A 24,051-nucleotide genomic window follows, 5' to 3' on the forward strand; every position below is an offset into this window, starting at 1 on the left:
CAGCATTTACTCCTCCAGTGGCCAAGCCTCGGCGTTCTGTGGCTTTTCTGAGCCTCAGTCTTCTCACCTGTATGATGGGAACCAGGAAGCCTTCATTTCTGGTCTGCATTGAGGAATAAATGGGGTGATTGATTCTACAGTGATTTGGAGATGTAAACATCTGTACATCTCTAGGGATTATTTCCTGAGTGACTGGGAGAAGGGCAGCCTGGCACCCCTTTCTCTTGCAGCATCCTGTTTGCTGACATCGTGGGTTTCACGGGCTTGGCATCCCAGTGCACAGCCCAGGAGCTGGTGAAACTCCTCAATGAGCTCTTCGGCAAGTTCGATGAATTAGCCACGGTAAGTGCAGCGTTTTTCTTTGTTCGAATTAAATTAGAATTGCTTCTGGAGTGACGATAAGCCAGGTGGATTCCCTGTATTTGGACCATGAACTAGACTGATTGCTAAGCATTTCTTCCAGCAAGGTTATAAATCACCTGTTGTTTTTAGCCTCACTGTTCATTGATTCCTTTCCTTGAACCGGAGCCTTGCATTTACCAGATAAGAAAATGCTTGCACAAGCATGGCCAGCATGCTGTCGAATCGGGGCTTCCATGCAGAAGGCTTTGTCGTGCAGGCCATACGTAGGTACGAGTCTGTCCTGTGCACCATCCTGCTGCCATTGTGTCCCACTGTAGACAGAGCTGGTGTTGCAATCCCTCGTTCTGGGCTCTACTGGAGCAGGCCTGATTCTGGGTCTGCCACCCTCCTGGGATTGAAACTTGTCAGCTGGGGGCCCAGTTGCTGACGTCTCCTGATGCCTGGTGCAGGCAGTGGCCACCCTTGCCCTCAGCAGACTGCGTGCTGGGGTTTTGAAAGACCTTCCTTGGACCAGTCACTTCTGGCAGCCAAGTTCTGCTGAATGTCGGGCCAAGGCCATACCAACAGCCTTGGCTTGTAATGTGCATGTTAGGAAGCAAAGATGAGCAAGCTAGCCAAACCTCCTTGTACAGAGGTTTGCCCTCCTGGGACTTAGTCACATTGGCCACAAGGCTCCTGAGGGGCTGCCACTGTCCCCCTTTCTCCCCCACAGAATGTGCTGTGTTTAGAGATAGGACATGTCGGGCTGGGATCTGAGCTGCAGAAGCCAACAGACGTTGCAGGCCCAGGGAGAGCACATCTATTGCATGGCATCGATATCCTACCCCTCGTTTTCCTCCGCTGCCCATGGATACATTGTACTACTCATCAGCCATCAGATTGAAAGCTAGAATGTGCCCTATTTGCACGTGATGGAACTTCCCCTCTTGCCATTCACCTGGCACATCCTCCCTGAGATTTTCACGCCCAGACTGTGCAGGAAGGGTCGGCTTCTGCAGACAACTGACCATGGGCACAGGAAGTCTCCTCTTTCGAAGAGGGAAGGGGAGGAGGGAGTCCGGTGTCAGGAGAGCCCAGGATGTGATGCTTTTCAGGGCCACTGACCCACCCGAGTTTCCTTGGACCCCAGACACCTAGCATCCCTGCCCTGTGAGGGTGTGGGAGGAGTACAGTGAGATGGAGCCAAGTTCAAGTTCACCTCTTGTCTAGCCTCACTCCAGGTGGTCAGGGAGGGGCGCTGAGATCAGTGTGAGAGGAAGGGGCAGTGAGCTCTGTTCAGCAAGGCAGCATCTTTTGAGAGAAGGTGACAGTGAAGAGTCTTGAGGGAAAATGTGGATGCTCCCTTAATGAAGGAGGGGAGAAGAGGGCACCCTGATTGAGGGCTGGCTTGTGCAGAGTCCTGAGGGGCATTCTGAGCACAGGGCAGGGCTGGGCAGGACAGAGCCAGGCGGTAGTCACACGAGCTGAGGCCGGTGAGACTTGCCATGCCTGGCAGCAGTTAGGGGGACCCACTGGAGGTGGGAGAAAACTTGGGAGCCTGTTGCAGACACCTGGTTAGGGAGAGAGGTTAAGGTAGGAGGGGCAGGGGGAAGGAGGGTGGGCAGGGGGGATTTTGGACACTACTCCCTTTGGAAGATCCCTGTGGGGAAGAAAAGGTCTTGAGATCCAGTTGTAAAGTCACTGTTTACTTTTCTAATAAACAGTGGAAAAGATCAGCACCTTTTACTTTTCCAGTAAATAGTGGAAAAGTAAACTGACTTTACAACTGGATCTCAAGACCTTTTTTTCCCCACAGGAATTTTTGTGGGCAGTCACACCCCATTGATAGCCTGGGCTAAAGTTCCACAGCAGCCTGTTTGGGAAAGCCCACTTCATCTTTCTGCTGGGCACTGGAGCTTCTGGTCTGCAATGCCCTTGCAGTCTTGTCTGGGCTGTCCACTAGGCTTGTCCTCTGGACTGTGCAGCCAGTATTGTGTCCTGGGCCTGCTCCTTGCTTCCCACCCCTTCAGCAGGAAGCTGGTCATCTTGGGAACTTTTTTCTGGAGGGTCCCTCTTGGCCCCACCTGGGCCTTTTCTCTCTCACCGTGCTTGGAGCTGATGCTGGGCCCTCCACTCCTAGCATCTGATTGTCTTCCTGGCAGTCCTGAGATGAGCACCTTTGTCCGTGAGGGGACAGGACCCACGTTGGGTCAGCCCAGGCCCTTTGCAGTCCTGCTGTAGACTCCCTGCGGCTCTAGTTCTCTTATGAGGCACCTTATTTCAGCCCAGTTGCTTTGCAGTTTCTTCCTTTGATAAAGAAGTGCTGGCTCCTAGGAGAGGCTGAAGGTGTCACGGAGAGCTGCCTGCTGCTCATGGTGCTGGGCTGTCACCCTGGTCCCAGGCCTTGGCATCTGCTGTTCCTTTCTATCTGTGCCACTGTCCAGGGTGTATGGGCGGGGGCTCTGGGCCTGTTTCGAGGCATCGTCACATGCTCTGTCATCTCATGTTTCCATGTTCCAAGTGGCTCCTTGAAACCTACTTGGCTCTTTTGCCAGGACACTGATTCATGCCTGGGATGCTGGCTTACATACTTTTATCAAGAAGAATGCACACACGCATCAGAGAGTGGGTGACGTACGTGGTGGAGATGCCTGATGGGTCAAGTGGAGTGAGAGATGTATTGAGATGTGTGTGCCTGTACATATGTGTGCGAGTGTGCACATATGTGAGCATGCATGTGCACGTGTGTACACATGAATGTGTGAACATGGGTGTGCATGTGTGGGAATGTACATGAGTGAGCCTGTGTGCCTGCAAATGCATATGTGTGTTATGTGTGTAGGTGTGTTACATGTGTGAGTGCTTACATGAACACACGTGTGTACATGTGTGTAGGTGAGCATGCATGTGGTATATATATGAGTATGTGCATGTGTGTGTACCTGTGTGAGTGTGCATCTGTACATGCATGTATGTGCCTGTGTGTCCCCTGTGGGTCACCACCTTTGGTTGGGAACATTCTCTTGGAGACCTTTGGCAGCACAGAACACAGTCACCTCATGAGAAATGGGGACTGAGCTGACATGGTTTTGTGTCAGGGGAGTCTGTCCTCTTGACTTCCCATGTGTGCACGGATGTGTGCATTGCAGACACCTGCTGAAGCACAAAGCCCTGCACTCTGCTATTTGCTTCTCCCAGTGACCATGCAGGATTGTGGTGTTAACCCATGTCCAAGAGAAGGAGATTGAGGGTCAGGGAGAACCAGCTACTTCCTAGAGGCTTGGTGGCTCTGGACCTACCAGCCCCTAATGCGAGGCTCTCTGCCTGGGGTTAGCTGACGAGGTCTGTGAAGGGCAGATAGTAAATATTTCAGGCTCTGTGGGTTACATATCGTTTCTGTTGCAGCAACTCAACTCTGCTCTTGGAGCACAGAAGCAGCCACAAATACGTAAACAAATGGGTGTGGCTGTACACCAGTAAAACTTTACAAAACAAGGAGTGGTCCACGGCCTCAGCGTGCCAGCCTCTGCTCTAAACCGTGACACCCGAACAGTGTTATGTTTAAAGACATCCATACGCCCTGTCTTTGCCATGTGCCTGCCCAGCAGCTGAGCAGTGGCTGATGTGTTGGCCTCTGGGCGGTGGAGTGTCCTGGGAGTCAGCCCCGTGGAGCCTCCAGGTTGTGCTGCTGTCCACCTTTGTTCTTGGGGACGCTGTTTCTGGGTAGCAGGGCTGACAGTGCTGGCAGAGGTTAGGATATCATTACAGCTGCAAGATGCCTTCATGCAGCCCTTGAATTCTGCCAGCTGAGAGCTCCAGGTGCCCACGAAGAGCACAGCAGAGAGAACTGAAGCAGCAGTCCCTGCAGCAGCAGAAATAGCATCACCCCCGATAACTACAACTCTGGTGTAAATTGGCTGCTCAGTCCCCAGCAACATTTGAGTTTGAGCTGAAGAGAATGTTTTCTAGTTTCTAGGAACACATTATTGTAAATGGGATCCATTTGGGCATGAAGCCCTTGACCACATGGGAGCAGAGGGGAGCTCGATTAGGGATCTCACCAGCCAGGCAGGAAGGAGGACGGGGCCTTGCCCTAGTGCACTAATGCCACCACAGAGTGACAGCCTTGGGGTGCAGAGGGCTGGGCAGTGTGTGGGTGGGGGCACATATTGACCAGCAATTGTTTTATAGCACTAGAGGGCCAGAAGGAGATGCTCCAATGTGAGCAGATGCAGGCACAAGGGGCTGGGCCTGTTTCTTCTCTTGACCCCTGCCCTCAAAATCAGGGTAGAACTTTAAGAGCCTTAGTTGAAAGTCTTGAGTTTGGCTGCACTATGCAACATGAGGAGACAAAGGCCAAGTTGTTGACCTCGCAGAAGTCTTTGTAACATCCTGGCCAGGACATGATGTCATCTTCATTCTAAGAGTGAGCAGAATGAGGCTCATGTGGTAAAACAACATCCCCAGAGCCACAGCCAGGATTGGAAGCGGTGTCATTATGGCTCCGAAGCCTGTCTCCCCAGAAGAGAACTCCTACTCATCCTTGAAAGCCCCAAAGGCCATCTTTTCTCTAGGTCTCTGCCCACTGGGCCTCTGACCTTTCACCAGCCTTCTGTGGAATGGGTGCATCCTGTCCAGCTAACCCTACTCATTCATCACTGTGTGTGTGGCTGTTTTCCAGGGAGGGGTTGGCCTGTGGACAGCCCATACACATGTCTGAGTTGGCACTGAGTCCCAGCGCTGACCATGGAGCCTGGCACACAATGGCTATCCCCGCCTGCTTAAGTGGGACAGTGCCATGCCAGTGTGTCCTCTCCGATGGATTCTAGACTCCTTGGCCTGTTACCTGAAGCTGGGGGACCTCTGATGGCGCCCACATATGAGAATGGCCAGAGGAGGGGCTGGGGTGGCCTACAACAGGCACTTTTTGGCCAGCAGGAGCCTCATTTGGAGAAGCTGAGTTGGGCTGGGAGCAGGGTCAGTACCTGGGACAGCTGGCTTTGGGTTTCCTTAGGGCTCAACTATCTGTGCATGATGGCTCTGAAGAGCAGGGGCCACTTCTTACCCTCCCCGTAGCTGTAAACAGGCTCCAGAATCCACTTGTGGGGAGATGCATCTGCAGAGCAAGCACAAGTCTGACTGGCTGTCACCAGGTGGTAGTGAGTGTCCTGTGGGGTTGGAGGGAGGATACCAAGCTCCCCAAGACCCCTGGCGCCCACTTTGCATATGCACAGCCATGGCTGAGCATGAGGCTGCCCCTGGCAGGCTCCTGGTGGGGAGGTTCTTTGCTATTTCTCAGCACATGATTGAGAAGCAATTGTCATGTCACCTGGGACACCTTAAGGTGGATTCTTAGGCCGGATCCAGAACCACTCATCAGAGTCTTAGGGATAAGGAATCTGCATTTTGCTAACTGCCCTGGATTTTGCAGGCCAGAGGCTGAGAGCCACTCTCTAAAGCTTGTGCTCGTATACAGGCCACTAGGCCTCAGAGGTGGGTCTCTTGGCATTCTCCACTCTGACCCCATGGGTTTTCCTCACACCCCAACCTTCCAGCCAAGTGAGCCTCTCGCTTTCCCTGCCTGAAGACCTCGGTTTCCGCCATCCATCTCCATGCTCCTGCCCATGCTCTAGCCCCTCCAGACCCCTGCACAGTTTGTAATGGACAGAATGGAAACACATCTTTCTTCACACAGCAGGGAAAGTGTTTCCCTGTCCTGGGATCCTTGCAGAGTGACCTGCCCAGACTCTATCAGGGGTGGAGGGTGAGTGGTTTCTGGAGGAAGGGGAACATGGGGAGTATATGAGGAGGCACCCCTGCCCTTCCCCAAGGCAGGACAGCCCATGGGCTGTGTTTTGGTGTCTTTAGGAAAATTATTAAGAAGAGTTCTCGAATATGTGTGGATGACTTTTTGAATACAAAGGGAATCTGTCAATTTTCCTAGGAAAGGTTTACATAATACTCTGTCTTCTGCAACCTGGCATGCTTCTTTCTTCCAACAAACTGCACCACGTGTGGCCTAACTAATGCCTGCCTTCCGATAATGCGTGTGAGTTCTGTGGTTCAGTACCTCTGGGATATGTTACACCTCACCGGGATTTCTGCAGCAGCTCCTCATGGGGTGAGCATGAGGAGCTCTTCTTCCTGTTTCACACCTTTCCTCAGCTTCCCACTGTCCTAGGTGGCACAGAGGGCTCCTTACTTTGGAGGTATGATTGACTGATAATGAGCTGCATATGTGTACAGTTCTGTTCATTTGGGCATATGTACACGTGTGAAGCCATCACCACAGTCAAGATGCTGAGCATATCTTCCAGTGTTTCCTAGACCCTTCGCAATCCCTGTCTCCTCCCACTTCTCATTTTACTCTCTCCCTGTGTCCAGGCAACTACTAATCTGCTTTCTATCACTACAAATAAGTTGGAATTTTCTAGAATCTTATATATATGGAACAAAGCAATATGTACTCTACATTGTCTGGCTTTTTTTCACTGAGTGTAATTGTTTTGAGATTCAACCAACTTGTTGCATGTGTCAGTACTTCATTCCTTTTCATTGCTTAGAATCATCCCATTTTGTAGCTGTACTGAAGCTTGTCTGTTTATTCACTTTTTGATGGACATTTGGTTATTTCTAGGTGTTGGTTATTACAAATAAAACTGCTATGAACATTCATGTACAAGTCTATGTATGGGTATTCAGTTCTCTTGGGTAAATACCTAGAAGTAGAATGGCTAAAAAACATGGTAGATGTATGCTTAACTTTTTATGAAACAGACACAATGTTTTCAGAGTTATTGTAGCATTTCACATTCCCATCAGCAGTGTGTGAGTTCCAGTTGCTCCACATCCTCATCAGCACTTGATGTGGTCAGTCTTTTTAATTTTAGTTTTTTTCTAATAGGCATGTGGTGCTATTTTATTGTGGTTTTAATTTCCTATTTTTTAATAGCTAATGTGGTTGAGCATCTTTTCATTGCTTATTGGCCACTCATATATCTTTTTGGTGAAGTGTCTGTTGAAACCTTTTGACCACTTCTTTTTATTTGGGTTGACTTTTTTCTTTTTGTGAAGTTTTGAGCATTCTTTATATGTTCTACTTATAAGTCCTCCATCAAATATATGATCCCTGAGACTTTGGCTTGTTTGTTTATTCTCTTAACAGTGTTGTTTGAAGAGCAGAAAGTTTTAGTGTTTATGAAGTCCAATTTATCAGTTTTTTTAATGCATTGTAACTTTTGTGTTGTATTTAAAAAGTCTTTGCTCAAAGTGCTATAACTGTGTGTTGGTTTCCCAAGGCTACTGTGGTGAATTACCACAAACTTGGTGGCTTGAAACAACAGAAACTTCTTTGAGAGCAGTTTTGGAGGCCCGGATTCTGAAATCAGTATTGCTTGGCCAAAATCCAGATATTTGCAGAACGATACTCCATCCAGAAGGTTCCAAGGGAGAATTTGTCCCTTAACTCTTACATCTTCTGTAATTGTTGGAATTCCTTGGCTTGTGGGCCAGTCTCCCTCTGTCTTCATATTGCTGCCTGTTCCTCTTCATTCTTCTGTTTTCTCTCACTCTCTGCCTTTTCCCTCTCCCTCCCTCTCTCTTTCCCTTTTTCTGTATGTATGTAAAATTTCCTCCTGCCTCATTTTTATAAGGATACAGGTCATTGTATTCAGGGCTTATCTGGATAATCCAAGATGGTTTCCCTATTTTAAGATCCTTAATTTATTACATTAGAAAGATCTTTGTTTTTGTTTGCTTTGTTTTGTGTTTTGCCATGTAAGTTTGCATTTACAGATTCCAGAAATTTGACCGTGGGTATCTCTGGGGGTCTCGGGAGGCATGGAATTTCAGCCTACCACACACTGAGAGCAGCCATCCAAAATCTCTCTGGATTTCAGTCTCCTTATTCAAAAATAAGACTAAATATGACTATTTTGGTTGGTTAGTGAGAAGTAAAATAATGGAAAGTAAAATAATAAAAGGTCTAAAGCATCTAGCACAGTGCCTAGGACAAGGTTTACACTCAATGTATGATAATTATCATTGTTACCAGGAAAGCTGTGATCAGTGGGGTCAGTGTTGTTAAAACTATGCAGGTATTTGAAAATCCAACTTGAAAATCATTGAGACCCTCTAACATAAAGATATGATAAACTCATTTTAAAAATCCCATCAAGTTCTTAGATAACCAGATAACATTTGATGCTAGAAATTGTCCATTTATCAGCTTTGTCTGTTTTAGAGAATTGTCAAATAACGTTGTCCTTGTTAGCATTATAATGCAACCGGATTCCATTTTAACTCTGCAAATGTCCTCTCATTCTGCTATGTGCAGGAAACTGCTAATCACTGGTATGGGCATATGTAAGGAGAATACAATCTGTGACTTAGTCTGCCTCACAATCCAGCAGGGGAACAAAAGTTTTCCTTAAATACTTGTTTTACAGAGCACATACTATATCACAAGTAAATTGAGTACTATTTCACTTATTCTCCATTTTATAAGCTCTGCATCCAAACTTGAAAACAAACATCATCCACAAAAAGTCAAAGCATTAGATGCAATTATCAGATTAATGTTTAATAAGGTGAAAACACAACATAGTGTATTCATAATTTTTGTGCGCATGTGAATTCCGTAGCTTTACAAATACACATTGTCCTAAGGAAAACTCACATGAGAAAGATACGCAAATAATCACAAACATTTGTTTCATTTGCCAGCTATCTAAGCCAAGCCTGCATATCCCTGCATCTCAGAGTAAGGTTGCAAAGTAAATAAATATATACCTACATAAAATAAAGTAAAAATCTTTGCCTAACCAAAGTCATAGATTTTCTCCTGTGTTTTCTTCTAGGGGTTTTATAGTTTGAGGTTTTACATTTAAGTTTATAATACATTTGGAGTTAATTTTTGTTTCGAGGTATGGGTCAAAGCTGGATTTTTTGTTGTTGTTATCTTGATATCTAATTGTCCCAGAATCATTTACTGAAAAGACTATCATTTCTCTACTGAATTCCCTTTCCAAAATGTTAGAAAAATCACTTGTCCATATGTAGTTGAATGTATTTCTGGATTTTAAAAAATTCTGTTCCGTTAACCTATGTGTTTATCTTGACATCAAAAACCACACACCCTGGCCCTGTAGTTTTATAATGTATAGTCTGGAATCAGGTCCTGTGCTTTATCCAAGTTTATTGTTCTTTTTCAAAGTGATTTTTGGCTATTCTAGGTGCTTTGCTTTTCCATGTGAATTTTAGAATCAATTTGTCAGTTTCTGTAACAAAGGCTGGTGGAATTTTGTTTGGGATTTGTGTTGAATCTATGTTACCAATCTTCGGAGGATTAACATTTAAAAAATAGTCTTCTGATTCACGAACACTGTATGTTTATTTAGATTTATTTAGATATTCTTTAATTTTTTCTCAGAAAAAATGTATAGAAAAAATTCTATACATTTCTCAGAAATGTATAGTTTTCAGTGTATATGTATTTCTTTTTTCTTTTTTGACACAGAGTCTCTTTCTGTTACCCAGGCTGGAGTGTAGTGGTGTGATCACAGGTCATTGCAGCCTCCACCTCCTGGGCTCAAGCAATCCTTCTGCTTCAGCCTCCTGAGTAGCTGGGACGACAGGCACATGCCACCATGCCCAGCTAATTTTTAAATTTTTTTTGTTGTAGAGACAGGGTCTCACCATGTTGCCCAGGCTGGTCTCAAACTCCTAAGCTCAAGAGATACTCTTGCCTTGGCCTCGCAAAGTTGCAGGGATTACAGGCATGAACCACCATGCTCGGCCAATGTATATGTATTTTATATATTTTATCAGATTTATTCCTAAGTAGCTCCTAGCTGTTTCTTTTTTAGACGGAGTCTTGCTCTGTTGCTTAGACTGGAGTGCAGTGGTGTGATCTTGGCTCACTGCAATCTCTGCCTCCCAGGTTCAAGTGATTCTCCTACCTCAGCCTCTGGAGTAACTGAGATTACAGGCACACACCACCATGCCTGGCTAATTTTTGTATTTTTGGTAGAGACGAGGTTTCACCATGTTGTCCAGGCTGGTCTTGAACTCCTGGCCTCAAGTGATCCACCTGCCTCGGTCTTCCAAAGTCCTGGTATTACAGGCGTAAGTCACAGCACCCGGCCAATGCTATTGATTTTTAACTTTTAATTTCTGATTGTTCATTACTGGTATAGCAAAATACAGTTGACCCTTGAACATCACGGATTTGAACTGTGTGGATCCACTTATACATGGATTTTTTTCAATAAATATATTGGAAAATATTTGGGAGATTTGTGGTAGTTTGGAAAAACTCACAGATGAACTGCGTAGCCTAGAAATATTGAAAACATTAAGAAAAGTTTGAGTATGCCATGAATACATAAACAATTATACATGTATTTAGGTTGGTGCAAAAGTAATTGTGGTTTTTGCCTTTAATAGCAAGGCCTGGCACGGTGGCTCATGCCTGTAATCCCAGCACTTTGGGAGGCCAAGGCGGGCGGATCACGAGATCAAGAGATCGAGACCATTCTGGCCAACGTGGTGAAACCCCGTCTCTACTAAAAGTACAAAAATTAGCTGGGTGTGGTGGCGGGCGCCTGTAGTCCCAGCTACTTGGGAGACTGAGGCAGGAGAATCGCTTGAACCCGGGAGGCAGAGGTTGCAGTGAGCCGAGATCGTGCCACTGCACTCCGGCCTGGCGACAGAGTGAGACATCATCGCAAAAAAAAAAAAAAAAAAAAAAGTAATAGCAAAAACCGTAATTACTTAAATTACTTATAGCAAAAACCACAATTACTTTTGCATCAACCTAAACAGATACTAGCCTATTTATATGTTAATCAACTGTTAATGTTATTGGTAAGGTTTCTGCCCAATGGTAGGCTATTGGTAGCTATGTTTTTGGGGGTAGTCAAAAGTTATACATGGATTTTCAACTGTGTGGGGGGTTGTCACTCCTAACCTGTGTTTTGTTCAAGGGCCAACTGTACAATTGAGTTTTTGTATTGATAAACTGTTCTGAAACTCCGCTGAGCTCACTCATTTCTGGTAGGTTTCTGTATACATACGTTTTCTACATAAATCATCATGTTGTTTGCAAATGAAGACAGATTTTCTTCTGCCTTTCCCGCTTGGGTGCCTTTTATTTGTGTTTTCTTGCCTTCTTTTACTGTCTAGAACCACCAGTACAATGTTGAATAGAAGTGTCAAGAGCAGGCATTCTTGTCTTGTTCCCAACATTAGGGGAAGGCATTCTGTCTTGCATCATTAAATATATTACCAGTTGGATTTTTTGTGGATACTTTTTATCAAGTTGAGCAAGTTTCCTTTTATTTCTAGTTTGCTGAGTTTTTTTTTTTTTGAATCAGAAATGGATGTTGAATTTTGTCTAATTCTTTTGCATCTATTGGAAGGATCATATGGTTTTTCTTTTTAGTCTGCTCATATAATGAATTACCTTGATTGATGGTAGGATATTTAAACATCCTTTTGTTCCTTGGACAAGCCCTACTTGGACATAAAGATGGTCCCTGACTTATGATAGTTTGACATATGCTGTTTTGACTTTAAGATGATGGGAAAATGATACACATTCAATACAAAGTGCCTTCCTCTTGTGATGCTGGGAGGCAGCAGCAAACCACAGCTCCCGATCAGTCATACAGTTTTGACTTTCAATATTTTCAACTTACCATACATTTATGGGTTGTAACCCCATCAGAAGTTGAGGAGGATTTGTATTGCATTATCCTTATTTATTGTTGGCTTTGCTTTTCTAAAATTTTGTTTAGAAAATTTTTCATTTATGTTATTTAAAGATATTAGTCTGTGGCTTTCTTATTCTGTACATGGTGTCAAGATAATGCTTAACTCATAGATGAGTTTGGGAACATTTCCTTTTGTTGAATTTTTTGGAATAGTTTTTGTAGAAATGGTATTCTTTCTTTCTTAAATGTGTGGTAGAATTTACCAGTGAATCCATCTGGACCTGATATTTTCTTTGTGGAAAAGTTTTTAACTACAAATTTAATTTCTTTAAATAGAGCTAGTGAGGTCAGTTTTTTTTTTTTTTTCTTAAATAAGCTTGGTGGTAGTTCTTCATAGTATTTCCTTGTTTTCCTTCTAATATCTGTAGAATCTATAGTGATGTCACCTCTTTTATCCATGTTTTTGGTAAGTTTTGTCCTCTCTTTGATCATTTTGGCTACAGGTTTATCAATTTCATTGAGTTTTTAAAAAATAACTGCTTTTCATTTGATTGATTTCTCTATTTTTTCTATTTAGTTTCTTTTCATATCTGTATTATTGTTTTGCTTCTGGTTATTTTGGGTTTAATTTGTTCTTCTTTTTGTAGTTTCTTAAGGTGGATGCCAAAGCCATTAATTAAACATTTTTTATGTCTTTTAATATAAGAATTTATTGTTGTAAACTTACCTGAAAGTATTACTTTAGCAGTATCCCACAGTTTCTGGTATGTTGTGTGTTTTTCTAATTCTGTTCAAAATACTTTCTAATTTCTCTTGTTTTTTTTTTTCCAGACCCATGGGTTATTTAGAGATGTGATTCAGGGATATTTCAAAGATCTTGTTTTTTACTTCTAATTTAGTTCTTTTGTGGTCAGAGAACATACTTTTTATTATTTGAAGCCTCTTAAATTTATGGCCCAGAATATGGCTTACTTTGGTGGTTTAGTGCTCTGATTTTGTAGAATTCTGTTGTTAAGAGTGTGTTCAGTAAGTACCAATTAGGTCAATTGGTTGATAGAATTGTTCATGTCTTCCATATCTTTATTGATTTCCTGGCTACTTGTTCTCTCAATTATTGAGAGAGGGGTATTAAAATCTCCAACATAATTGTATATTTTTTCTTTCAGTTCTATTTTTACTTCATGTGTTCTTAAACTGTTATTCAATTTTTAAATATTTGTAATGGTTATGTCTTCTTGATAAATTGATTATTTTATTATTAAGAAATGACCTTCTTTATTCTGGTAATATTTTTTGCTTTGTAATCCCATTTGTCTGATATTAATAGAGCCATTTCAACTTTCCTTTGACTATTGTCAGAAAGAATAGTTGTCACTCAATACTTACAGGGCATTGTTCTAAGACTACCAATGGATACCAAAATCTGGATACTCAAGTCCCTTATAAAAAATGGCATAGTATTTGCATATAACCTTTATACACATCCTCCTCTATATTTTAAGTCTTCTCTGGATTACTTATTATATCTACTACAGTGTAAATGCTATGTAAATAGTTGTTATGCTGTATTGTTTGGGGAATAATGACAATAAAAAAAGCTGTACATGTTCAGTATAGATGCAACCTTGATAGGCCTAACTACATTCTGTCATCTGCAGTTGGTTGGATCCATAGATGCAGAACCCATGGATGTGGAGGGTCTGTGTCTTCTTCCATCCTTTTATTTTTAGTCTGTTTGTGTGTGTTCGTTTGTTTGTTTTTGTTGGGACAGAGTCTCACTCAGGCTGGAGTGCAATGGCGCAATCTTGGCTCACTGTAACCTCCGCCTCCCGGGTTCAAGAGATTCTCCTGCCTCAACCTCTCTAGTAGCTGGGATTACAGGTGCACACCACCACACCCAGCTAATTTTTATATTTTTAGTAGAGAAGGGTGTTCACCATGTTGGCCAGGCTGGTCTCGAACTTCTGACCTCAGGGAATCTGCCTGCCTCAGCCTCCCAAAGTGCTGGGATTACAGGCATGAGCCTCCATACCCAGCCTGTTTGTGTCTTTTTATTTGAAGTTTGTTCTTAGTTTTGCTTTTATTTTTTCTACCTAAGATGACAATCTCTGCTTTCAATTGGAGTGTTTGGACCGTTTGCATTAGTGATGTGGTTAGGTTTGGTCTGTTACCTTGCCATTCGCTTTTTGTCTCATTTGTTCTTTGTTCCCTTTTTTGTTTTCTTTGGCCATTTTGCTAATTTATTATGTTTTGTGATTTCATCTCACTGCCTTTATTGGCTTACTAGTATAATTCTTTGTTTTGTTATTTTTGTGGTTGCTTTAAAGTTTATAATAGGTATTTTAACTTTTAGCAGTCTACCATCACATGATTTATTAATTACAGCATAAGAAACTTACAATTATATACATCTGTTTCTTCCTTCTTGGCCTTTATGACATTGTTCCCATACATTTTACTTTTTCTAGTGTTATAAACTCCATTTTACATTTTATTTACACAGTCAATTCTCTTTCAAAGCAATTTAAACAGTAAAAATATCTGATCTGTTTATTCATGTAGTAACTATTTCCTTTGCTTTTCATTCATCTATGCAGTCTATATTTCTTTGTGTTTTATATATCTGCCTAAATTTCTTTTGGCTGGGTGTGGTGGCTCATACCTGTAATCCTAGCACTTTGGAAACTGAGGTGGGAGGATCACTTGAGGCCAGGAGTTTGAGACCAGACTGGACAACATAATGAGACCCCATTTCTACTGAAAAAAAGAAAAAACTTAACTGGGTGTGGTGGCACATACCTGTAGTCCTACTTATTTGGGAGGCTGAGGCAGGAGGATCGCTTGAGCCCAGGAGTTTGAGACTGCAGCGAACTATGATCACATCACTGCACTCCAGCCTAGGTGATAGATTGAGACCCTGTGTGTGAAAAGATAAATAAAAGAATTTTAAAAAACATTTCTTGTAGTGCTGGTATGCTGGTGATGAACTCTTTCAGTTTTTGTACTTCAGAAAGACTCTTTATATTGCCTTAATTTTTTAAAATGTATTTTCACCGCATGGAGAATTCTAGGTTGACAGTTTTGCTTTGTTTTCTTCAGAACTTTAAAGATGTTGTTCTATTGTCTTCTCTCATGTTGTCTCCAATAAGAAGTCTACCATCAACTCTCTTTCTTTGTTTGAAATAGGTCTTCTCTGTCTACTTTTTTTTCTTTTCATCACTGGTTTTAAGAAATTTGATTTTGATGTGAATTTGAGTTTTCTTCATGTTTCCTATGCCTGCAGTATGTTGAGCTTCTTGCATCTTTAGTTTTACAGTTAAATCAAATTTGTAAAAACAAAAAACAAAAAACAAAAACCTGGGTGATCCTTTTTCAAATAAATCTTATGACTCCTCCTCTTCCTCCTTCGGGGACATCAGTTCCACATGTATTAGGGAGTTCCACTCTTGAGGGAGCCTGTAGCTCATTGGTGATTTTCTTCAAAATTTTTGGATTCTTTTCCTTTCTATTTCATTTGGATAGTAGCTATTTTCTTCTGCAGTGTATGTCACGTCATTAATTCTATCCAGTATAGTTTCCATCTCAGACATTCTAGTTTTCATCTTCAGAAGTTCAATTTGAATCTTTTTTCCCTTTGTTGAGGTAACTGCCTGAAAGTTCAAAATTGGAATGACCCAGTTTGCTCCTTTTTTTTTTTTTTGGTATTACTTGTTTGTTTTTTCTTTGTGCATTGTTGGTGTTACGTATTTTTCAAGTGTATGTTTTACTCTAATCTGCCTGAGTCAGTTTTTGAGGAGCACATAGGAGGATGTGTGTGCCTCATATGTGCTGGTCTTGTGTGTGAGTCCCTGGTGTTGGACATGCAGGTGGCCCCTGTGAAGTAGGAGCATGTGAGATGCGTGTCCCTCAGATGTGCTCACGTTGTGTCTGGGAGTATGGCAGCAATGGAGCATGTCTTTTAAATGCTTTGGTCTCCATAGGGGCATTATATGCAGGAAAGAGCTACCTTTCCTTCTAACGGTTTATAGTGAGTCGTGGCTGCCAGATGTCCATGCATACTGAAGCCCACTGGTAGCCCGGATGGGTCATATTTAGACTGTAGGCTCAAGGTTGTATAATTGATGGCTGCAAGGGCCTGTTTCTGAGTCTCTGGTGTTGGAGATGCAGGTGGCCCCCATGAAGTAGGACCACATGGGTTGTGTGTCCCACAGATAAACTTGTCATGTGTCTGAGGCCCTTGTGTTGGTGATGCAAGTGGCCCCTGTGAAGTGCAGGCTTGGAAAATTACACACAGCTACAGTCCAAACATATCTTTCTCTATGAAGGTCTCTGTGGGAAGTTAAACAAACACAGAACATGTTTGCCTTAGTCTCGATAGTAGCTGATGGTTTATTTACTTCCTTAGCCATGGTTGATAGTCACAGATGTGAACAATATTTTTGACCTTTTCCCCATTTATTGGATACTTGTTAGATTTACATTTGCTTTAATACCCATGTATATTTGGGAGACTGGCCACACCCCTTTGAATTGATGAGAAACACCTGCCAAGGCCCAGTCTCATTCCACCTTCACCTGTGGAGGGACAGGGCCCCTTCTCTGGATGTCAGTTTTCTTAACAGGAACATGAACTGGTTGAACTAAGCATACAGTTCCTTCATCCATTTCCAGAAGACTGTGGGGCAGCATGGAGGGGTTCACTGTGTGCCATCTGCAGAGATAAGACAATCCTAGCTTGGCAGGTTATCAGCTGGGCTGCCTGGGGCTCATCCTGATCCCATTCCTCAAGTGGATGGGAGCACAGCCCCTTAGTTCTGGTCATAACTCCAAGACCCTTCTGGGAACATTTTTTTTCCCAATGAGAGCACCTCACATTGTTGTAAGTTCTCAGCCCCACAGTGACTGTTTCCTGGCGCATGCCAGAGATGCATTCAGATTTCAGATGGTACAGGCAGGTCCCTGATGGGGATCAGTGCAAGAGTAGACTGGTCAGTGTGGTGAGGTTAGACAACCCCCATGAGACATTCCCATTCCTTGGACTGGGCTTGAGGCTACCTGGATCTAAGTAATCCTGTGGGATATGCTGAGCCAACTGATGGCCTCTGAAAGTCTGTGCTGACCCCAAACATGGACACATCAGTAGACATTCTGATCCATGGGGACCCAACACAGAGGAGTAGTTGAGCAATGATTTAATGAGTATTTAAGTTAGGATCGCTTGCATTCATATAATTTGCTTTAAGGGAATATAAGACAAGTGTTGTGCCGGGTTTAAGAATCCTCCTACAGGCTGACACAGTACTGGGCCTCCTGGTCATAGATGACAAGGCGAACATTCATGGCTTTATCGTGCAGTTGTTAGTCAACTGAACCTAGGTTTGATTGCCCAGCACAGTAAAGCCAAAATATCTACATGGAGGGAGAAATATCTACAGCAGGAGAAAGAAGGGCCTTCATTTGCAGGGTGCCAAGCAAGGAGAATTGAGCAGCTCCCGCTTAAGACAGAACCTCTCCAATGGCTTGCAAGCAAGGTTTTTAAAGGCAGGGGTAAATTTCAGGAAAGCAGAAGTTACAGACAAAATCATAAATTGATACATGGTAGTTATACACTGGTTTGGCCTAAAAAGATGGGATATCTTGAATAGGGATATCTTGAATAGGACTCCTAGGTAGAGTCAAAGTCAAAGATTTTCTGATTTTTAATTGGTTAAAGAAGAGAAGTTTTGTTTAAAATGTCGAGGCAACAGAAAAGAATGTCATCTCTGGCTTGTGGGTGTGACTTCCTTCAGGCCCTTAAGGAAGAAATTTAGGACAAAGATTGGCAGTCAGAGTTCAGTCCTCAGTTCTCCATTATTTGAGGTCGCCAGCATATCCATTTGGGGCCTAGGTTTCTAAAAAACAACTCAGGGACATATGTTAAGATGTTATCTTTATTTTCTATAGGGGACCAAACATCCTTTAACTTTTAACTATTGTTAAAGTGACTTTAACTTCCTTGGCTATTGTTGTTCTTGCTTATCAAGTTGCTCATTTACCTCTCAGGGCTAGCTGGGAGCCTGGAATTTCCCTTGAAGGAACTCAGGATTTTCCTTTATTTCCATGCTTGTGGGGTCCTGCATACCCCTAAGAGGGGTCCCTGCTCTATCTCACAATCTGACCATTTTGTTCAACCTTTAATTGCCAAAAGATGACATTATTATGGCTTGTGTTAGTGAGGTCATTATTTTTCATTTATTTTGTGTTTACTCTGGATATTTCCAAAAGGGACTCATGGAAGCCAGCCCAGGAGACAGAGCTGTCCCTGTCAAGTGTCAGGTTCATGGAGCTGTGTATTCACTTCCATACTTCCTCAGCCCCTCCCAGCCTTTGCTCTTCTTGTGGATCCTTTCACTGGGCTTGATTCCGAGGCCAGGAATCACCAGGCAGCTGCAAGGACTGCACCCACGTCATCCTCATGTCTTGGTTTCCATGACTATAAAATGTGAAAAGGACACTGGAGAGTCTGTACATCCTTTGCTGCTCCCATACCCCAGTTCTGTGAGCTGCTAAAAAACTGGCCACACTGGAGGCCTGAAGTGAATTCTCACCCGTAATGTAGCTCCAACAATTGTTAATGTCTGGTTAGTCTTGTTTGGTCTCTACCCTCTGCCTTCCCTCAAATCCTAGACATCATCTCGCTGCCTCCATAAATCCTTTACCTCTATCATCTGAGAACTTTTGACCTGGCACCACCACGATACCATTATCATACCCAACCAAACTGATGAAAGTTACATCATCTCTAAAACCCAGTCTGGGCTCGGTTCACCCTTGTGTCTCAAAAATGTCTTTTCATCCTGGCTGATTTGTTCCAACCAGGATACAAATGAGATGGACATATGTCTTGATTGTCTTGCGAGATTTTAATATTTGGAGGTGACTGAACAATGACACAGACAGTCCCGTGCCATTGAGGGAAGTTTATTACTCACAGCCTGTAGACCAGAGGGCATGCATGCCATGCCAAACAGGGCCACACAGTGAGCACCCAGGTCATCAGCAGGCAGAAAGAGGAAGGAGACAGTGTGGCCTTGAGCCTTCATTGTGGTTTCAGGGTAAGGAAGGGGTGGGGCAGGTTAAGCAGCTTATCAGGTTTAGGATTAGATAGTTTGAATAATGTGCATGGGCTCGGGGCTATAGGAGTGGGCCCTGGTTTGTACCTGGCCAGGGGGTGATTTAGGGCAGGTAGGTGAGAATTAGATTAGACAAAGGGTGGTCAGGGGATGGACTGGGGATGGGTTGGTTTGCATGTGAAAGTATTTACTGTTTCTAGGAATTAGTTAGTCTTGGGATTTCCCTTTTAGTCTTTAAGAGTGCCCCTCCCGTTTTGGCCCCCCATCCTCTGTGACATTTTTTTATGTGCTCCTCCTGCCCCCTTGTTGGCTTCTATGAACTGGTAGATCTTCAGGAGACTTAGTAGTTTCTTGGATCTGCTTTTGTTATTGTTGTTGTTGTTTTAATAACCCTTCCCTGGGTGGCTGTGCACTTCTTGTTGCTTCTCTCTAGCAGGCAGGTGCTGGCTCCTTTTCTTCTTGCCAGGTTGAGGTTGATGGTGGAGTGGTTATCAGTGAGACCCGTCCATCAATGGTCTCCCATCCACATTGCACCCAATGGTTTTATAGCAGCTGCCTTGCAAGCATGGCTGACATTTTGTGTTGCATTTGACTTTGCAAGATGGAGGTTTTTAATTCCCTAATTTCTTCAGCATTATTAGCTCATGATTTTTTCTAAAAAAGAATACTTATTCAGCTATTTGGTTATTCTCAAAAATAGTAAATGTTCAATTCTTTTTACTTATCAGTTTTCAAAATAATAATCAGCACCCCGTTATGAAGTCATGGATTTTTAAAAATTTGATGTGTTTTGATCGATTGCCGTCTTTTTTATTTTTGGTGTTAAATTTCCTATTTTGGCAAGTGGGAGCCTGTTCAGGTTACTTTCTGTTTTCTGTCTTTTTTTTTTTTTTTTTTTTTTTTAAGGTCAGTCACCTCTGAGCAGCATCTTCAGACTAATCATTTTTCTAGAAGGCCTGGTTTCTTTCAGTGGGAAATGGTTTTTCAACACCATAATCTGGGTTGTAATTGGTCCGAGGCTTTTTAGGGCATTGAGATAGGATTTTTTTTTAGGAAAATAAAAATAAATTATGAGTTTATATTGATATTTCCAATTCACTTCACTCCTTGGATTTTTATATTTGTATCTTTTTGGTGATGCTGAAAATTCTAATGACAGTAATATTATTTGTTCATCTTTCCATATATAGTAGGCTCAAAATAACATTGCCAATATTATTTTCAACAATAAGTCTGCTGAATGCAATTGGAGATTTCTTTGTGGTTATTTTTGTCCTTGCATTATATTCTACCAGACATACAGTCAAATATGCATTTTCTCATCGCTCGGAATAATTCTTCTCTCTGTGGTCATGCTGGTAACAGGTTTATTTCATTTTGGTTTTGATCTTTTAGGTATAACTGTTTTTAATTTTTCTTTTTAGGCACATAAAATAATTGCATGGTTCAGTTGCACAGTAAAAAACCGAAGTCGAGGTACATGGAGAGACCCCTCCCTTGCTCACTGTTCCTCCCGTGCGTGTAGTTAGATGTTTGTGCTGGGTTTCCCCTTGCCCCTCCATGGTTCCTTTTGGTTCCTTTTTGATGCTGATAGTGCATGCACTGTGAAACTGTTCCTGGAGAGTGCTTCCCAACAGGGCACGCTGATTCCTCAGTCCTCCCCTGAGGCAGGGAGGCTTCCGGGGACCTGATTTGATCCTGTTGATGAACAGGTGTCTGCAGAGTTCTTGTGTTTCAGCTCTTCTGCGCTATCTCTGTAGCAGGAAGCTTCCTCTAGGGTTTTCTAAAATTTCTTATTTCGTTCTTCCACTGATAGCCAAACACTCCAGTCTTACAAAGTTAATTGGACTTGGCCAGTTTGGGTTTTGGATGCAGTCACTTTCGGGCAAAAACTGGATTGATTCAGGCTTTTCATCCTCTCCTTCTCCCAGGTATCTGTTTTCTTAGAATTGGGATGCAGTGTGTGAGTCAATGCGTCGTCCTCTGGCCTCTCTGGACTCTACTGTTTTAGAGCTGACCCTAGAGCGGCCTGGGCATGTCAGAGCTCTGGAATTGGCAGTGGATCTTTCTGAGCCACTGACTCTCTGCTTTCTTCTAGACGTTACCTCTGTGCCCTTCTGGGACGGGTCCTGGGGCTGGGCAGGGTCAGAGTGCACTGGCCTATGTGAGCCCTTGTTGTTCTAGACCCTTCTCTGTGGCTGCCTGCTCAGTCAAGGCCATGATGGGCCCAGACTGTCTGCAAGCTGGCTGCAGCTCTTTAGGCCACACCTGGAGCAAATCAGGAGACTTTCCTATCTGGATTCTCCTGCAGTGGCTCTGTTGTACTGAGAAGCTTCTGTTGTCATGTCACCTGCCTGTAGTCCTGTCCCTTTCAAGCCTGGGAGGGAGGGGGCAGCTCTTGTCCCTTAGGGCTGAACATGCCTCTGAGCCCCTGCCAACCCTCCATCTCATCTTCTTCTTTCTTCTTTTGGAGGAGACACAACATTTCCTGTGGTGCTTTATTGCAGTGGACTCTAGGTGCTGACTTTCCATATTTATACAAAAGAATCTAAAATCAGAAACACTAAAACCAATTAGAAATACCTTTTTTGATCTCTTAAGCTTGCTAACAAAAGGCAGCGCCTCTGAGATTAAAGACAAAATAAAGCAATATATTCAACATTTGTCCTAAGCTGTCTCCACTAGTGCCAGCGTGGTGGAGGTGGGTGGGAAAGGGATGCCATGAGGGCCCAGGAGGGTACTCAGCTTTGCATCTCAGAACAGTTTCCAGAGACTCATGTGTGATGCTGAGTGAGCTGGATTTGTGCACACATGTGTGTATGGTACGAGTTGCCCAGGTTCTAGGAGAGGATTGCTGTTCTAAAGACAACTGTTCTGGACAATTTCTTTAGAATACACAAGCCCTCATCTGCTTGTAAGGCCTTGCCACATGACCATGTGCATGTGGATAGCCTGTGCTAGATGGCTTTGCCCTTGGTCCTCATGCAGAGATAGGTTCTCCCCACTCACAGCTCGCCCACACCATGCAGTGACGGTCACACTTGAGGCTCCGTGGGCATCTCTTTAGCCTTCATTCCCGTGTGCTATTTATGCCTCCTTTTACATAGGACTCCTGTAGGGATGGTAATTGAAGATTCCACCCCAGCCAGCCCCACAGCAATGTCCTTTTCTGTGGTGGCCATGCCAAGTCTTGGTGTCAAATAGGATAGTTGGGTTGACAGGGTGGGCTGTTTGGAGCAGTTGTACTGACAGGCCCCACCTTTGCCTTTTACCCTGGAGGCCCTGCTACCATCAGATCTGACTGGCCTGTTCACTCATGCACACTCATCCCTTCAGCAGCCTTGTCCTGCACACCTGTCCCACTCCAGGGATAGGCTTGTTCTGGACTCACAGAGATGACCAGGAGGCCCTGGTAACCACGGGACCCTGGAAAGATGCTGGGAACACAGCTCAGAGCTGAGGTGGGGGCAGGGACACTAGCAGTTGCCCACAATCCCTGAGTCCACTCACGCGCATGAGATGCAGGGATGATCAGGGACCCACATCACCCTCAAAGTCCTTGACGTCCAGAGCACAGGTCCTTAGAGTTGGGGATTGGCGACCCTCCCAAAACCATGTGCAAGAAGAGTTCCAGCAGCCAGTGGGCATTGTGGCTCTTGTGGGCTCCCAGAGGGGTCTTGAGCCCTCATTTGGGCCTCTGAGAAGAAATCCTGATGTGTCAGGGCTATCATCACAGGTTGTGAGTGCTCACGGGGTTTCTAATCTCAGGGAGGGGGTGGGAGGTGGCAAGGGCTGGGTGGAGGAAGCGTGAGTATGAGGTGTGGCCGCTTCCCCTTCCTGGCAAGCCCTGTGCATTCAGGCCTGTGTCTGACTGTTGGGGACATTTGGGGGATGTTTGGAAGCAGGCCTGAATGCACAGAGCACACCAGGGCAGTGCCAATGGGGACAGGGTAGTGTCCCAGGAGGGAGCCCAGAGCTGACTGTGGGCCTGGAGGCTCTGGTGAGTATGGCTTGAGAAGGCTGTCCGGTCGCATCCCTGGTGAGTCCCTGAGGGGCCCTGCCTTCAGTTTTGCAGGACAGAGACTGGCGCTGGCAGCCCACGCTGGAGTCCAGTGAATGGTCATTCAAGCTGGGCCCTGAGGGGCTGGCACTGGAACCAGGCAGCAACCCTGTGTCCAGGTCACTTTTGTGGCCTCTTGGCTGTACCTTCCCTGGGACAGGACACGGTCCTTTCTGTGAGCACTGACTGTGGTTCCAGGCCCTGTCATTGCTGCAGTGACAGTAACCATGGTGCCAGCCACTGCACAGAGACCCTTGCCCAGATCATCACTGGTCCTCCAAGCAGGCATATCCTGACCCCTTTGAAACATTTGGACACCTGGGAAACAGCACTGTGGGGCCAAGCAGCCTGCCCTTGGGTGGAGTGGACCTACCTACCCAGCTCTGAACTCATGCTCCCGGGCCCCTGACACAGGCTCATGTCAGCTGCAGCTCAGCCTGCTGGGGGATGAGGGCAGGTGGGAAGGCCCCCTTCTGCAGATGAGGAGGCCAGGGTTCTAAGGGCTAAGTAGTTGTCACAGTCATGCAGAGATGGAAGGGACCCTAAATGGCCAGACCCTGGATGTCTTTGGACTGTCACCAGCCTCTCTGTGACCAGCTCCCTGTCAGCAGGAGGAGCCTGCCGGGCCCTCACAGAGCAGACTTGGACCCTGGGCTTTACAAGGCTGGCCTCAGTGTCCATCTCACAGACTGAAATCTCTGATCACCTCCTCCCCTTTTCTCCCGTCCATGGTCTTGGAGTGCTGAGGGAGGCTCAGTGGTGGAAGGAGCTGGGCAGAGAGCCAACTGTATGCCCAACAGCGCCCCCTCCTCTGATGCTGGGC

At 44.4% G+C, this 24,051-nt stretch overlaps 1 protein-coding gene across 2 annotated transcripts in view; it reads left to right on the forward strand.

The window, feature by feature from the left end:
* The window catches only part of ADCY1 (adenylate cyclase 1), a 147,775-nt gene that overhangs the window by 49,024 nt on the left and 74,700 nt on the right, over positions 1–24,051 (forward strand). For both annotated transcript variants that reach the window (XM_008968790.5, XM_034964059.3), the window contains exon 4: positions 231–342. In XM_008968790.5, coding sequence (XP_008967038.2) covers positions 231–342 — 112 coding nt within the window. The remainder of the gene's footprint in view (positions 1–230; positions 343–24,051) is intronic.

Source organism: Pan paniscus, chromosome 6, assembly GCF_029289425.2.
Source record: "Pan paniscus chromosome 6, NHGRI_mPanPan1-v2.0_pri, whole genome shotgun sequence".
NCBI classification, from domain to species: Eukaryota; Metazoa; Chordata; class Mammalia; order Primates; family Hominidae; genus Pan; species Pan paniscus.